The sequence below is a fragment of the Hemitrygon akajei genome, chromosome 29 (genome assembly GCF_048418815.1).
Source record: "Hemitrygon akajei chromosome 29, sHemAka1.3, whole genome shotgun sequence".
Lineage (NCBI taxonomy): Eukaryota > Metazoa > Chordata > Chondrichthyes > Myliobatiformes > Dasyatidae > Hemitrygon > Hemitrygon akajei.
The window spans coordinates 44,561,237-44,575,953 of record NC_133152.1 but is presented as its reverse complement, the minus strand read 5'-3'; the positions used below and the strand labels follow the sequence as shown (position 1 = coordinate 44,575,953).

Sequence of the window (14,717 nt, the reverse complement as noted above, 5' to 3'; positions counted from 1 at the left end):
GTCAATGCCCAAAACAGTCCGAGGATGTGTTGGGGGCAGTAGTGAGTGTTGTCTTGCTTTCAACACCAGCATAGGCACGTGCACAATTCTCTAACCCTAACCCATACATTGTGGAAATGTGACAGGAAACTAGAGCATCCGGAGGAAACCATGTGGTCAAGGGGAGAACAGCCTCAGAATAGAGGAACGTCAATTTAGAACAGAGATGAGGAGGAATTTCTTTAGCCAGACAGTGGTAAATCTGTGGAGTTCATTGCTATAGGTGGCTCTGGAGACCAAGCCATTGGGTATATTTAAAACAGAGGTTGATAGATTCTTGATTAGTCAGAGCGCCAAAGGTTACGGGGAGAAGGAAGGAGAATGGGGTTGAGAGGGATAATAAATCAGCCATGATCAAATGGCAGAGCAGACTCGATGGGCTGAATGGCCCGATTCTGCTCCTATGTCTTATGGTCAGAGAGTGACGGGATTCAGAACCTTTTCACCTGATTGCTAATGCTGTAAAGAGTTACGCTGACTGCTCCACTATGTGCTATCCAAAGTCCAGATGAGACCCTGGTTCCATCTCAGGGTCTGGGTGTTCAGCTAAACCAACAGCACAGTGTGCCAGCAATGAGGGAGACGCACCACCAGGGGGATGAAGGCAAATGGCAAGAGCTAATGCAGATACAGCAGTAGACACATCTGGAATACAGCCGATACTACATCTGGATCCTGTCACTGGATTTAGTTCCTGGGGTAAGCAGTTGGGCTTTAAGCAGATACTGAGTTGGGCTGGTCTCTATTTGAAAAGACTGAGAGGGGTTAACTCATTGAAACATAAAATTTTCAGAGGAAATGATGGAGCTGGGTACGGTGGGGTTCAGCAGAGGATTCAAACAGAGGGCCAGTTAGGAGAGAAGCAATTTATTAAAGGAAGAGTGCAGACCTTTGCAGACTGTATAACACACAATTGCTGAGAACTATTACGGCTGATACTTTTGGATAAAGATTAGCTTTATATCGAAACATACAGTGAAACGCGTTGCTTGTGTCGACGACCAACGGATCTGAGAAGATGCTGGGGGCAGCCCACAAGTGTCACCATGTTTCCAGCACCAACACAGCTTACTGACCCTAATCCATACATCTTTAGAATGTGGGAGGAAACCAGAGCACCCAGAGGAAACTCACACAGTCACAGGCAGAATATACAAACTCCTTACAGAGACCGGCAGGAATTGAACCCCAATTGTTGGCATTGAGCTAACAGTTACGTTACCAAGTCGGATATTCGTATTGATATGGTTTATTATTGTCACATATACCTAGACACAGTGAAAATCTTCCCTTGCATACTGTTCATAGAGATTGGATCATTACACAGTGCATTGAGCTGGAACAAGGTAAAACAATAACAATGCAAAATAGAGTGTAACAGCGGCAGAGAAAATGCACTGCAGTTAAGTGATAAAGCTGAAGATCATAACGGGAGAGGCCAGGAGTCCACCTTTTTGTACAGGAATTCCATTCAGGTCTGAAAGCAGCAGGGTAGAAGCTGTCCTTGAGCCTGGTGTTTGCGCTTTCAGGTTTTTGTATCTCCTGGCGAATGGGAGAGGGGAGAAGACAGAATATCCAGGATGGTTGGGGTTTTTGATTATGCTGTGAGTTTTACTGAAGAAGTGAGACATGTAGAGGGGCAGCTGGTTCATGTGATATTGCAGCAATCATGGGGACTGAGAACAAAGTTAGCCAAATCAGGAGGCATCCATTGCTAATGGCGTCCCTCATCATCTAGGATGTGCTCTCTTCGCATTACTACCATTGGAAAGAGGTACAGGGGCATGAGAAAACATACTCACCATTTTAAGAACAGCTTCTTCCCCTCTGGAAACACCAATACCCAAGAACGGAGAAGGCCAGAGAAAGTGCTGGATACAATCCAGTCCATCACATGAAAAGCCCTCCCCACCATTGAGCACATTTAAATGGAGAAGTGCCATGGGAAAGCAGCATCCATCAGGTCACGCCCCCTGCTCATTACTATCGTTGGGCTGGAGTTGCAGAGCCTTTGATCTCACATCACCAGTTCAACCATCAGGCTCCAGAACCAGCGTGGAGAACGTCATTCACCACAACTCCAAACTGATTCTATGACCTGCAGCATCACTGTGAATGCCTGCAGGAAAATTAATCTCATGGTGACCTTGTTAATAAATTAACTTTAACTTTGACTACCTGTTAATTGATAAAGGGGAGTGATTCTATTCTAAGAGTTTAATGCTGAAAGCATCCTCCAGGTGAAGAGAGCTCTTTGGAATGCGGGAGGTAACAGGAGCACTGGTCGATAGCGTTGTATAATGAGCTACTGGCACATTGGCCTTCATAAATCAGAGTACTAAGTAAAGGTATTGGGATGTTATGTTGAAATTATATAAGATGTTGGTAAGGCCAAACATGGAGCATTACGTGCAGACTTCAGACAGAGATGAGTAGAAACAGCTTTTCCCAGAGAGGTGAATCTGTGGAATTCTCTGCCCAGAGAAGCAGTAGAGGCTACCTTATTCGTTCATTCATTCATTACGTGCTGTGTTGTATGACACGGGTGATCACAGCTGCTCTCCCAAGGCAGTGGCAAGGGTAGATAGAGTCAGTGCAGGCCAGGCTGGTTGGCATGAACATAGAGTGTGACAGCTCAGTACAGCCCTTTGCCCCAGCATGTTGTGCCAACTCTAAGATCCACCTAACCCTAACCCCTTCCCTCCCATGTGCCTACCTAAGAGTTGGCTAAGTGCCCCTAATGTATCTGCTTCTACCACCACCCCAGCAGGACATTCCATTCTCTGTGTAAAGAACTTACCCCTAACACCCCTCCACATTTTCCTTCAACTACCTTAAAATTATACCCCTTTTGTAACAGCCATTTCCGCCCTGGGGAAAAAGTCTCTGACAATCCACTCTAAGGCTCTTGTCATCTCTATCAACACACCTCTCATCCTCCTTCATTCCAAAGAGAAAATCGCTGGCTCACTCAACATATCTTCATGAGACGTGCTCTCTAGTCCAGGCAGCGTCCTGGTAAATCTGTTCTGCACTCCCTCTAAAGCTTCCACACCCTTTCTAAATGAGGCGACCAGAACTGAACACAATACTCCAAAAGTGGTCTAACTAGGGTTATCGAACTGCAACATTACCTCATGGCTCTTGAACTCAGTCCCCTGACTAACAAAGAATGACACACCATACGCCTTTGTAACAACCCCATGGACTGGGATGCACCCACAACTCTCTGCAATGCTTCAGGAATCCAGCTCAAGTGAAGCACATGGCTACAGACTGACTTCAAAAAGATACTAACAATAACGACAAGGGGAAAACCCCCTGTGTAAAAACAAGTCTCTAAACCCATTTCCACAGCCAGGCCCAGAAGATCTTTCAGGCTAGCTCAAAGACCAAGCCAATTCCTCTCCAACACTGTAACTTTAGTCTCTGTGCCAACACTGCCTCACTCCTCCCAATGCTCTGCTGCTCAGGCATCTGTCCCACCTCCACTCCCTCAGCAATGAAAGAAATCACCACATCCTTTTCAACTCAAAGGTGCCATTTTCTAAATATTACACGTTACAAGGGGTGAGGGGGGATATTAAATGCAACCAACATTCCTAACATTACTCCTGTAGCACAAAGGTTTCATGATAACCTTCTAACATTTATGATTAAGGGAAAAAAGATTACCCTGCAGCTGAGGTGACAAATACCCACCCAAGTGTATGACAGTTTGCAAACAAAGTGAACGCCAGAGCCCCAGAATTACACAGTGAAACATTAACATACCGGTGTTGAGATAAAGACTCTCGTTCGAAAAGGGCAGAGCAAATATTCTGCGTATCCCCAAGTACTTAAACAGAACAGTCTAGTTGTATACGTCAAGCTGCCACATTGAATAGAGGGATAAAGGAATGATAGTGTGTTCTTCTTACAAATGACTAGCGCCTTGAAATCTTTCATGACCACTTGAGAGGCCAAGCTTGATTAAATGACAAACTGATTAAGTTGGCATGTTATAGAGTCATAGAGCATTACCGCTCAGAAACAGGCCCTTTGGCCCATCTAGTCCATACCAAACTGTTATTCTGCTGAGTCCCATAAACTCACATCTGGACCACAGCTCTCCACACCTTTCCTGTCTACGTGCAGTACTGTGCAAAAGTCTTAGGTGAATACAGCACGTATAGCTAGGTCGTCTAAGATTTTTACACAGTACTGTATTTGTCAACATGGAGCAGCGAGTGAGCTTGTAAATCTGAAGGGAGTAAAAGATGTTGGGAGTGGGGCAGGAGGGGTGTGGGACAGCTGGCAGAGAAGGAGTGCCAGGGGTGGGGGGTGGTGCGGGTGCAGACACACACACCCAGAGACACCAAGCAAAGCCATTTGATTCCAAGCAGTTGGTTTACTTACCATTCCAGAATGTCTCTCTGGTGCTTCCCGCCCCCTCTCCTCTCCCTTCCCCTTTTCCCAACCATGATTCCCCTCTCCCAGCCCCCTTCCCACTCTCAGTCCACAATAGAGACCCATATCAGACTCAGGTTTATCATCACTCCCATATGTCATGAAATTTGTTTTGTTTTGCAGCAGCAGTACAGTGCAATAGATAAAATTACTACAGTACTGTGCAAAAGTCTTAGGCACCCTGGCTATATATACAGTGCCTATAAAAAGTATTCATCCCCCTCCCGTAAGTTTTCATGTTTTATTGTTTTACAACGTTGAATCAGAGTAGATTTAATTTGGCTTTTTTTTTGATACTGATCAACAAAAAAAGACTCTTTTGTGTCAAAGTGAAAACAGATCTCTGCAAAGTGATCTAAATTAATTACAAGTATAAAACACAAAATAATTGATTGCATAAGTATTTACCCCCTTCAAGTCAGTATTTAGTGGATGCACCTTTGGCGGCAATTACAGATTTGAGTCTGCGTGGATCGGTCTCTATCAGCTTTACACATTTGGGCACTGCAAGTTTTCCCCATTCTTCATTACAAAACTGCTCAAGCTCTGTCAGATTGCATGGGGATTGTGAGTGAACGGCCCTTTTCAAGTCAAGCCACAAATTCTCAGTTGGATTGAGGTCTGGGTTCTGACTTGGCCACTCCAGGACATTAACTTTGTTGTTTTTAAGCACATTTCCGTGGTTTTTATGCTTGGGATCGTTGTCTTGCTGGAAAACAAATCTCCTCCCAAGTCGCATTTTTCTTGCAGACTGCATCAGGTTTTCCTCCAGGACTTCCCTGTATTTTGCTGCATTCATTTTATCCTCTACCTTCACAAGTCTTCCAGGACCTGCTGCAGTGAAGCATCCCCACAGCATGATGCAATCACCACCATGCTTCACGGTAGGGATGGTGTGTTTTTGATGATGTACAGTGTTTGGCTTCCGCAAACATAGTGATTGATCTGATGGTCAAAAAGCTCAATTTTGGTTTCATCAGATCATAAAACCTTCTTCCAGCTGACCTCAGAATCTCTCACATGCCTTCTGGCAAACACTAGCTGAGATTTCATGAAGAGTTTTTTTCAACAGTAGCTTTCTCTTTGCCACTCTCCTATAAAGCTGCAACTGGTGAAGCACCCTAGCAACAGTTGTATGCACAGTCTCTCTTATCTCAGCCACTGAAGCTTGTAAATTCTCCAGAGTTTGTCATAGGTCTCTTGGTGGCTTCCCTCACTAGTCCTCTTCTTGCACGGTCACTCAGTTTTTGAGGATGGCCTGCTCTGGGTAGATTTGCAGCTGTGCCATATTCTTTCCATTTCTTGATGATTGATTTAACTGTACTGCAGGGTTATCAAGACTTGGAAATATTTTTGTATTCATCTCCTGCTTGTGCCTTTCAATAACCTTCCAGATACAGGAGTATTTTTACTACAATCGATTGAAACACCTTGACTACACACAGGTGATCTCTATTTAACTAATTATGTGACTTCTAAAACCAATTGGTTGCACTAGTGTGTCAAAAAAGCCAAATGAATCCAGTGTGATTCAATGTTGTAAAACAATAAAACATGAATATTTCTGGGGGTGGGGGGGGGGGTGGGGGGGTGAATGAATACTTTTTGTAGGCACTGTTGTAACAGGGGTTGCTAGTCAGTGCAGCTCAAAGGCCCAGAAGGGCCTGTTCTGTGCTGTATCTCAATAGATAAATACAGTAAGGAGACACAGATAGAGTGGACAAAGACATTTTCTAGATCAGAAACAGCTAATACAAGGGGGCATAATTTCAAGGTGACTGGGTTGAATGTCAGCTTTCTTTTCACACAGTGAGTGATAGGTGCGTGGAATGCCCTGCCAGGGTGCGGGTAGAGGCAGATAAATTGGAGACATTTAAGAGACTCTGAGAAAGGTACATGGATGATAGAAAAATGGAGGGCTATATGAGGTAAATTGATCTTGAGTCAGTTGAAAGCTTGACAAAACATCATAGGCCGAAGAGCCTGTCTGTACTGTAATGCTCTGTTATATAGTGCGTTCTATGCTCTATGAAAACTACCTGAGGATTGAGATTGCACTGTGACCTGGCATCGACTCAACAGATCAGCTGGCCTTCCTTCTATCCCACAATGAAATGGTTGAATTCCTCATCACTTTCTGGCAGAAAGTATCGTCCTGTACAGGTTTTTATCTTGGGGTTGGCATAGTCCACGCGCAAGGAATGGGCTTGAGATCCAGCACTTAGTCATACGGTCACAGAACATTTCAGCACAGAAATAGGTCCATCAGCCCATCTAGTCTGTACCAAACTACCAATGTGCCCAATACTGTCAGACCTGTACCCCGACCATAGCCCTGCATATCCTTCCATCCATGTAGTTTTTCAAATTTCCAAATTGCTCTTATACGTTGAAATTGAACCTGCATCTACTACTTCTGCTGACATCAGGGACTCCCCCAACACCTGGGTCATACTTTCTTATCGCTGCTGCCATCAGAAAGGAGGTACAGGAGGCTCAGGACACACCACCAGGTTCAGGAACGGTTATGATGACTTAACCATCAAGCTTTGAAACCAAAGGGGATAATTTCATTCAACTTCACTTGCCCCATCATTGAAATGTTCCCACAACCAATGGACTCACTTTCAGGGACTCTTCATCTTATGTTCTCTTTATTTATTGCTTATTTATTTATTATTATTTTTTTTATTTTTTCTTTCTTTCCATATTTTTACAGTTTGTTCTCTTTTGCACACTGGGTGAATGCCCAAGTTGGTGCAGTTTTTCACTGATTTTGTTTGGCTATTATTCTATTCTGGATTTACTCACTATGCCCATAAGAAACTGTATACAGTGACATATAATGTATGCACTTTGATAATAAACTTACTTTGAACTATCTTCTGAATGAAGAAGTTCCCCCTCATGTTCCCTTTAAATATTTCACATTTCACCCTTAACCCATAACCAGTCTCACCCACCCTCAGTGGAAAAAGCTTGCTTACATTTACTCTATCAATACCCCTCATTCACCTGAGCCGCACACACCAGAAAGAGCAAAGGAGGATGACAGAGAGAGGGGAAGAGGAACGTCACCAAAGAGAGAAAGATGGAGGGTGCGCCCAGGATAGGAAACCTACCCTTTGGTGATTCACTCCTTCGCCTTTTGACTTCTGGACACTCACTGTTGTTATTCGGTGAACATACTCTTCGCTTTCCTAAAATGTCATCTGTAGAAAAGAGAGAGCAGAACACATACTGTTATACTTCAGACCCACTCCTTACTGCATCATCTTAAACTGAACTGGATCCCTTTGCAAAATTACTTAATCACTGCAAGGAATACTTGGCACCATTTTGGCACGGTAGCACAGCAATTATCATGATCACTTTCGAGTGCCAGCCATCACCGATCAGGGTCCAATTCCCACCACCGCCTGTAAGAAGTTTGTACGTTCTCCTCGTGACAGTGTGTGTTTCCTCTGTGTGCTCTGGTTTCCTCCCACAGTCCAAAAACATACAGTTAGGATTGCAATCATCAAGTCATAGAAAAGTACAGCATTGAAATAGGCCCTTTGGCTCAACTAGTCTGTGCTGGACCATTTAAACTGCCTATTCCCATCGACCTGCGCCAGGACATAGCCAACCACACAACTACCATCCATGTACCTATCCAACGGATTAGTGAGTTGTGGGCATGCTATGTTGGCACCTGAAATCTGGCAACATTTGTAGGCTGCCCAGCACAATCCTCGTTGATTTGATTTGAGGCAAACAACACATTTCACTGTATGTTTTGATGTACATGTTACAAATAAAGCTAATCTAGTTTTTCACCTTTTTTACAGTCCACTCATTTTAAAAAACCTTTTTCCTGTTTTTTACAAAGGTGTTTTCTTAACCCCCCCCCACCACCTTTACTTAAAGAATTAATCCCGACACCCCGACAGTAATCACAGAACCTGACCCACCAACAAACACTGACCTTATCTGCGATTTGTCTCAATGAGATACTTGGGGAGACTGAACCAAAAAAAATACTGGCTGAACTTGGGCTTGGGTCAGTCTCCTCCCCAGGAATGCCCAAGCCTGCATAATCCTTGCTGCCAATTTACCCAGACACTCTTGAGATTGTTTTAACAGGATTCCTTATCGTTTTAACAGGATTCCTTATCGTTTTAACCTGCTGCCTTCCCCCATTCCTCCTTCCAGTTGGATCATATCTCCTGGTTCAAAAGCCCCAGTGAATTCTAAGATTTTAAGCTCCACCCTCACCTCCCCCTCAAGCATCAAGGTCTCCACTTTCCTCCTGGGCTCTGAGGCGATAGAGAAGCCCTGCACCCTCACTGTTGGCTGTCAGCAGAGAGGCTAGTTTCTAATATACAATTACAGTGTACACTGAACAGATTTAAAATCAATATGCCTCTAATATCACTGCTGAGACTGAAGGCATGATGGTGCATACGAGCAGGAAGCGGTAGAGTGTGCGCGTATCAAACAACAAATTTTCAGCTGTCAGGTGCTTATTAAGCAACAAGCTGAGGAGACAGGCACATGCAGAAGCATACATTCCCTCTGACTGATGAATTCAGAGCCCTGCAGATCACTTATTAAATCCGCAACGGCCTCACTGTCTGCCCTTCAAAGTTAAGTGTTACAATCACTAGAGATGCGGGGCTCGCTGTTCTGAGCTCTGGCTCAGACCCCTGTGTCTCAGTGTTACTGGCTTCAACACACTTACTACCTCTGGGGGGAGGACCACTTGGCAAATCAGGTCCATGCCAGCTTGATGGACACAAGTGTTATTGGGTTCAAATAGCTTACAACATAGGGACCAATTGGCCCATCCGATCCATGCCAGCCCCTGCATGAGTGAAATGTTTCTCCCTCTTATTTGTCTGTAGCACTGCTCTCACCATCCCTCTCACCCCCATTCATCTTTCCACCACTCTCCCTTTATCCCAATACCCCTCACTTCCTCTCCCCCTCTTGTCTCTCTCCACTATTCCCCCGTCCAAAATCTCTCTCCCGTCTCTCCCCACCCCTATTTCTATTTCTCTCCAAAATTCTCCCCCCCTCCATCTCCTTCATTCTCTTTCTTGTCCCTCTATATAACCCGCTGCCTCTCTCCCCACACTCTCTCCACCCTCCTCCCCATCTATTACCTCATCTCCCTCTCCCCCTCCCCCCTTCTCTTTCCCATAGCAAAATACACTTGTTTGGATTCTTAGAGAGAACAGGACAGGACCACTTCACCCCCCTCCCATCTTTTACCCCTGTCACTGCACTGTAAACACTTTCAAGCAGTCCCCTCAGGACTCGCACCTGAAAGGTCATTGTTGAAATGCTCCCACAACCAATGGACTCATTTTCAAGGACTCTATCTCATGTTCTTAATATTTAGAGCTTATTTATTATTATTTATTTCTGTTTGCATTTGCACAGTTTGTTGTCTTTTGCACACTGGTTGAACACCCAAGGGTGCGGTATTTCATTGATTCTATTATGGATTTATTATGTATGCCTGCAAGAAAATGAATCTTAGGGTTGTATATGGCGATATATATGTACTTTGATAATAAATCTAATTTTTTTTTAAGAGTCATGGGGCACTACAACACAGAAACAAGCCCTTTGCCCCATCTAGCCTGGGCCAAACTATTAATCTGCCTAGTCCCATCAACATGTACCTGAACCTTACCCCTCCTGTCCATGTACCTATCCACATTTCTCCTAAATATTGAAATCAAAACCGCATCCACAACTTCCCCTGACAACTCGTTCCACACTCTCACCACCCTGAGTGAAGTTTCCCCTCATGTTCCCTTTAAACATTTCACCTTTCACCCTTAACCCAAGACCTCTACTTCTAGTCTCAGCAAACCTCAGGGGGAAAAACCTGCTCACATTTACGCTACATAATGTGCTCTAATATTATTATATTTTATTGTGTTTTTATGCTTATTATGTTTTTTTACGCTGCATCAGATCCGGAGATTCGTTCTCCTTTACACTCGTGTTCTGAAATATGACATTAAACAATCTCAAATCTTGAATCTAGAAATGGCGAATAATCTTGATCCTTGAAAACAAATCCTTGGTGCTTGGACATCTAACTGTCTCACAGAGGAAGATATCCACGGAGAATCTGAGGAATTCATTACCACAAACAGCTGTGGTGGCCAAGTCATTGAGTTTATTTAAAGCGGAGGCTGATTGGTTCTTGATTAGTCAGGGCATCAAAGATTACGGGGAGAAGACAGCAGAATGGGGTTGAGAGGAATAATAAAATCAGTCATGATAGAATGGTGGAGCAGACTCAGTGGGCCAAATGGCCTCATTCTGTTCCTATATCTTATGATCTTATAGTAGTTTTAGAAGGGAATTCGCTCTTAAGGTTGAGCCCATCAAGTAGAGTGTATATTTTGTCTGTTTGTCTGTGAGCGAACATCTTCTAAACAAAGAATGTGATTATATAATAAACACAGAATGTTGGAGGAACTCAGCAGGTCAGGCAGCATCTACGGATAGGAATAAACAGTTGACGTTTCAGGTTGAGACCCTTCCAGATCCTGATGAAGGGTCTCAGCCCAAAACGTTGACTTTTTATTCCTCTCCATAGATGCTGCCTGCCCTGCTGAGTTCCTCCAGCATTTTCTGTGTTACTCTGGATTTCCAGCGTCTGCAGAACCGCTGGTGTTTGTGAGATTATATAATTCACGTTTACCCAGCCAAATAACTGTGTCTGCAAGAAAGATGGACAGTGAACTTTAATATGATTTGAAATATAAGATTAGCAGTGAGACAGGAAAATGGATGTAACATCATTAAAGGCTCTATCCTCACAGAGTCAATTTAGTTATGCTTTTCCAACGATTTAATGATTTCAAACCACTTTAAAAATTCCAGCCATCTGCAGGACTGGAACATTTACCTGATGCCTGTAGGAACGCCAGTGAGAACAGTCACTTTTGTAACGCAGGGCTGGCAGCAGCCAAGTCTGTACACAGCAAGATCCCACACACAACAGCAACGACCAGAGTAACATGTACACACAAAATGTTGGAGGAACTCAGCAGTCGGGCAGCAACTATGGAGATGAATAAACTGTCAAGGTTTGGGGCCGAGACCCTTCTTCAGGACTGGAGAGGAAGGGAGAAGATGCCAGAATAAAAAAGGTGGGGGAGGGGAACGAGGTCAAGCTGGAAGGTGCTGCTATAGCAAGACTCCCACAAGTTTCTACAGGTGTACTGTGGAGAGCATTCTAACTGGCTGCATCACTGCCTCGTATGGGAGGCGGCCACCACACGATCGGAAAAGTTGCAGAAAGTTGCACACTCATGCATCCAGCTCCATCATGGGTACTTGTCTCCCTACCACCCTCAAAAGATGATGCTTCCAAAAGGTGGCATCTATCATTAAGGACCCCCACCAACCAAGTCATGCCCTCCCCTCATTGCTACCATCAGGGAGGAGGAACAGGAGCCTGAAGACACACACTCAGTGCTTTAGGAACAGCTTCTTCCCCTCCGCCATCAGATTTCTGAATGGACAGTGAACTACCTCAAATATTTTATTTTTGCTCTTTTTTTGCACTACTTAAATTTTTCATTGTATTTTATAGATTTTATTATGTATTGCAATATATTCCTGTTGCAAAACGACACATTTCACGACTTACGCCAGTGATGTTAAATATGATTCTGAGTCTAGGAAACTTTACATAGACAAAAATTCATTCACTAATTGGATGATGGAAGTTCAACCAAAATTAAGGATAGGCTGCAACACCTCCAGTACGATTATCCTCAGCACTGGTGCTCCAAAAGGTTGTGTCCTCAGTCCCCAAATCTACTCCTTGTACGCTCATTACTGTGTGGCCTGGTTCTGCACTAACTCGTCTACAAGTTGGCAGATGATACCACTGTAGCGGGCCGTATTTCAAATAATGATGGTGTCCTGACTACAACCCTCTCCTCAATGTCTACAAAACAAAAGGAGCAGGCCATTGACTTCAGGAAGAGAGAGAGTCCTCAGGCTCTTGTCTACATCAATGGGAGAGCTTCAAATTCCTATGTGTGAACATCAGCAGTAGTCTGTCCTAGTCCAATCTCGTCGATGTCACAACCAATGCCCCCACTCCCTCAGGAAGCTAAAGAAACTCGGCATATCCCTGTCGACCCTTATCCATATTTTATCGAGGTATCCTCTCCGTATCTGTAACGGCTTGGCATGGCAGCTGCTCTGTATGTGACAACAAGAGAATGCAGAGGGTTGTGGACCCATCTCTGCACATCACAGAAACCAGCCTCCCCCCTTTTGGCCTCTATCTATACTTCTCACTGCTCAGTAAATCAACGAGTGTAATCGAAGACCCCACACACTCCAGGCATTCTCTCTTCTCCCCTCTCCAATGGGGCAGAACATACAAAAGCCTGAAAGCATGCCCCACCAGGCTCGAGGACAGCTCCTACCCCTCTGTTATCAGACTCTTGAATGATAAGATTGATTCTTGGCCTCACAGTCTAGTTGGTTATGATCCTGCCATTTATCGTTTACCTGCAATGCAGCTTTTCAGAAGATTTTAGACTTTATCCCTCATTACACTCATTTTACCTCACTCTAGCTCAATGCACTGTCATGAGTTGAGTTGATCTGTATAAACAAGACTCGCTTTCACTGCATCGTGGCCCATGTGACAATGAGAAACCAGACCAATTTGTTTCAATACAAATAACCAAAACTGAGTCTTCAACACAAGAGTTCTTGTTGTGCATAACACACAACTTGAAAACAGAATTCCGACAGCAAGCAAGTCATTTAAACATATACAGAGTAAAAATTTAAAAGCACTGTCTACATTTTGAGCATTTGCTAAATTATGCTTTTAATATTTGTGCCCGTTGGTTGTCTGGAGTTTAACAAACAAGCTCTTTCTCACTTAGCTCAGGGGGTCACTTAAACCAGAGTTGCTGAAGGAAACGGAGGAAGGCACATTATCAGATACACAGCAGGGAGCTATGTTGATTGTTCTGTTCCAATGATATAGTGCAGCCATTATGTCCCACAATAGCTTAGCGTATTGTAAATCACTTGAGCCCAGGCACACAAGTGTGATACAACTTATATTTTCCATGGATTCTGCCTCACACCAGTTCAGCAGAAATGATAACAGCCTTCAAGTTAACACCTGGGAACCCACTGGCTTAGGAACGAGCTCTCATTCATTACACTCATCCTGTAATGAGGCAACCCACACTCACAAAGGGATGAAGAAACACAGCAAGTCAGGCAGCATCTATGGAGGGGAACAGACAGTCGACGTTCTGGGCCGAGACCCTTCATCAGGACTGGAAAGGAAGGGAGCCAAAGCCAGATTAAGAAGGGTGGGGTGGGGGAGGGGGAGGAAAGGAGTGAGACCAGGTGGGGCAAAAGAAGATGGGTGGGATGATGTGAGAAGGTGGGAGGAGATAAGTGGAAGAGATAAAGGTCTAATATGTGACTCTGTCCCTTTCTCCCAGCACATAAAAATGCACTTACAAAGAAGGCATGCTAGTCCCTCCACTTTCTTATAAGTTTGCACAAATTTGGCATGCCAGCTAAGACTTTGACAAACTCCTACAGATGCATAGTGCAGAGTATCCTGACTGGTTGCATCGAAGCCTGGTATGGAAACACCAGTGCCCAAGAACAGAAAAGACTACCAAAAGTGGTGGAAACACAGCCTAGTTAATCACAGGACAAGCCCTACCCACCATGCAGCACATCTACAAGGAGTAATCCCAGAAGAAAGCAACATTAGGGAGCATCACCATCCAGAAGCGGACATGTACTCTTCTCACTGTGGCCATTGGGGAGGAGGTACAAGAGCCTTATGTCCTACACCACCAGGTTCAGGAACTGTAACAGTTATTACAGTCCAGCCATCAGGCTCCTGTACCAGTGTGGATAACTTCACTCACGTCAACACTGAACTGATTCCATAAACTATGGACTCACTATCAAGAATTCTACAACTCATGTTCTCAGTATTAAGTAATTAACTGTTTCTTTATTTGTTGTTTGTTTATTTAAAATTTGTGCAGATTGTCTTCTTTTGCACATTAGTTGTCAGTCTTTGAATGCCAGCAGCACCAGGGCCTGCTGGTTCAGGTTGGGCCTGGGTTCAAGCCTAGCTTTGTCCTGAAGCAAGCTTCTCCTGAGGAAAGTCCCTTCTTGCCAAGTCACTGTGACGGAAACAAGTCTTT

At 44.2% G+C, this 14,717-nt stretch overlaps 1 protein-coding gene across 18 annotated transcripts in view; it reads right to left on the bottom strand.

The window, feature by feature from the left end:
- Nucleotides 1-14,717, bottom strand: part of samd11 (sterile alpha motif domain containing 11) — a 337,921-nt gene that overhangs the window by 108,824 nt on the left and 214,380 nt on the right. For all 18 annotated transcript variants that reach the window (XM_073032287.1, XM_073032288.1, XM_073032289.1 and 15 more), the window contains one exon: nucleotides 7,611-7,700. In XM_073032287.1, the coding sequence (XP_072888388.1) occupies nucleotides 7,611-7,700 (90 nt within the window). The remainder of the gene's footprint in view (nucleotides 1-7,610; nucleotides 7,701-14,717) is intronic.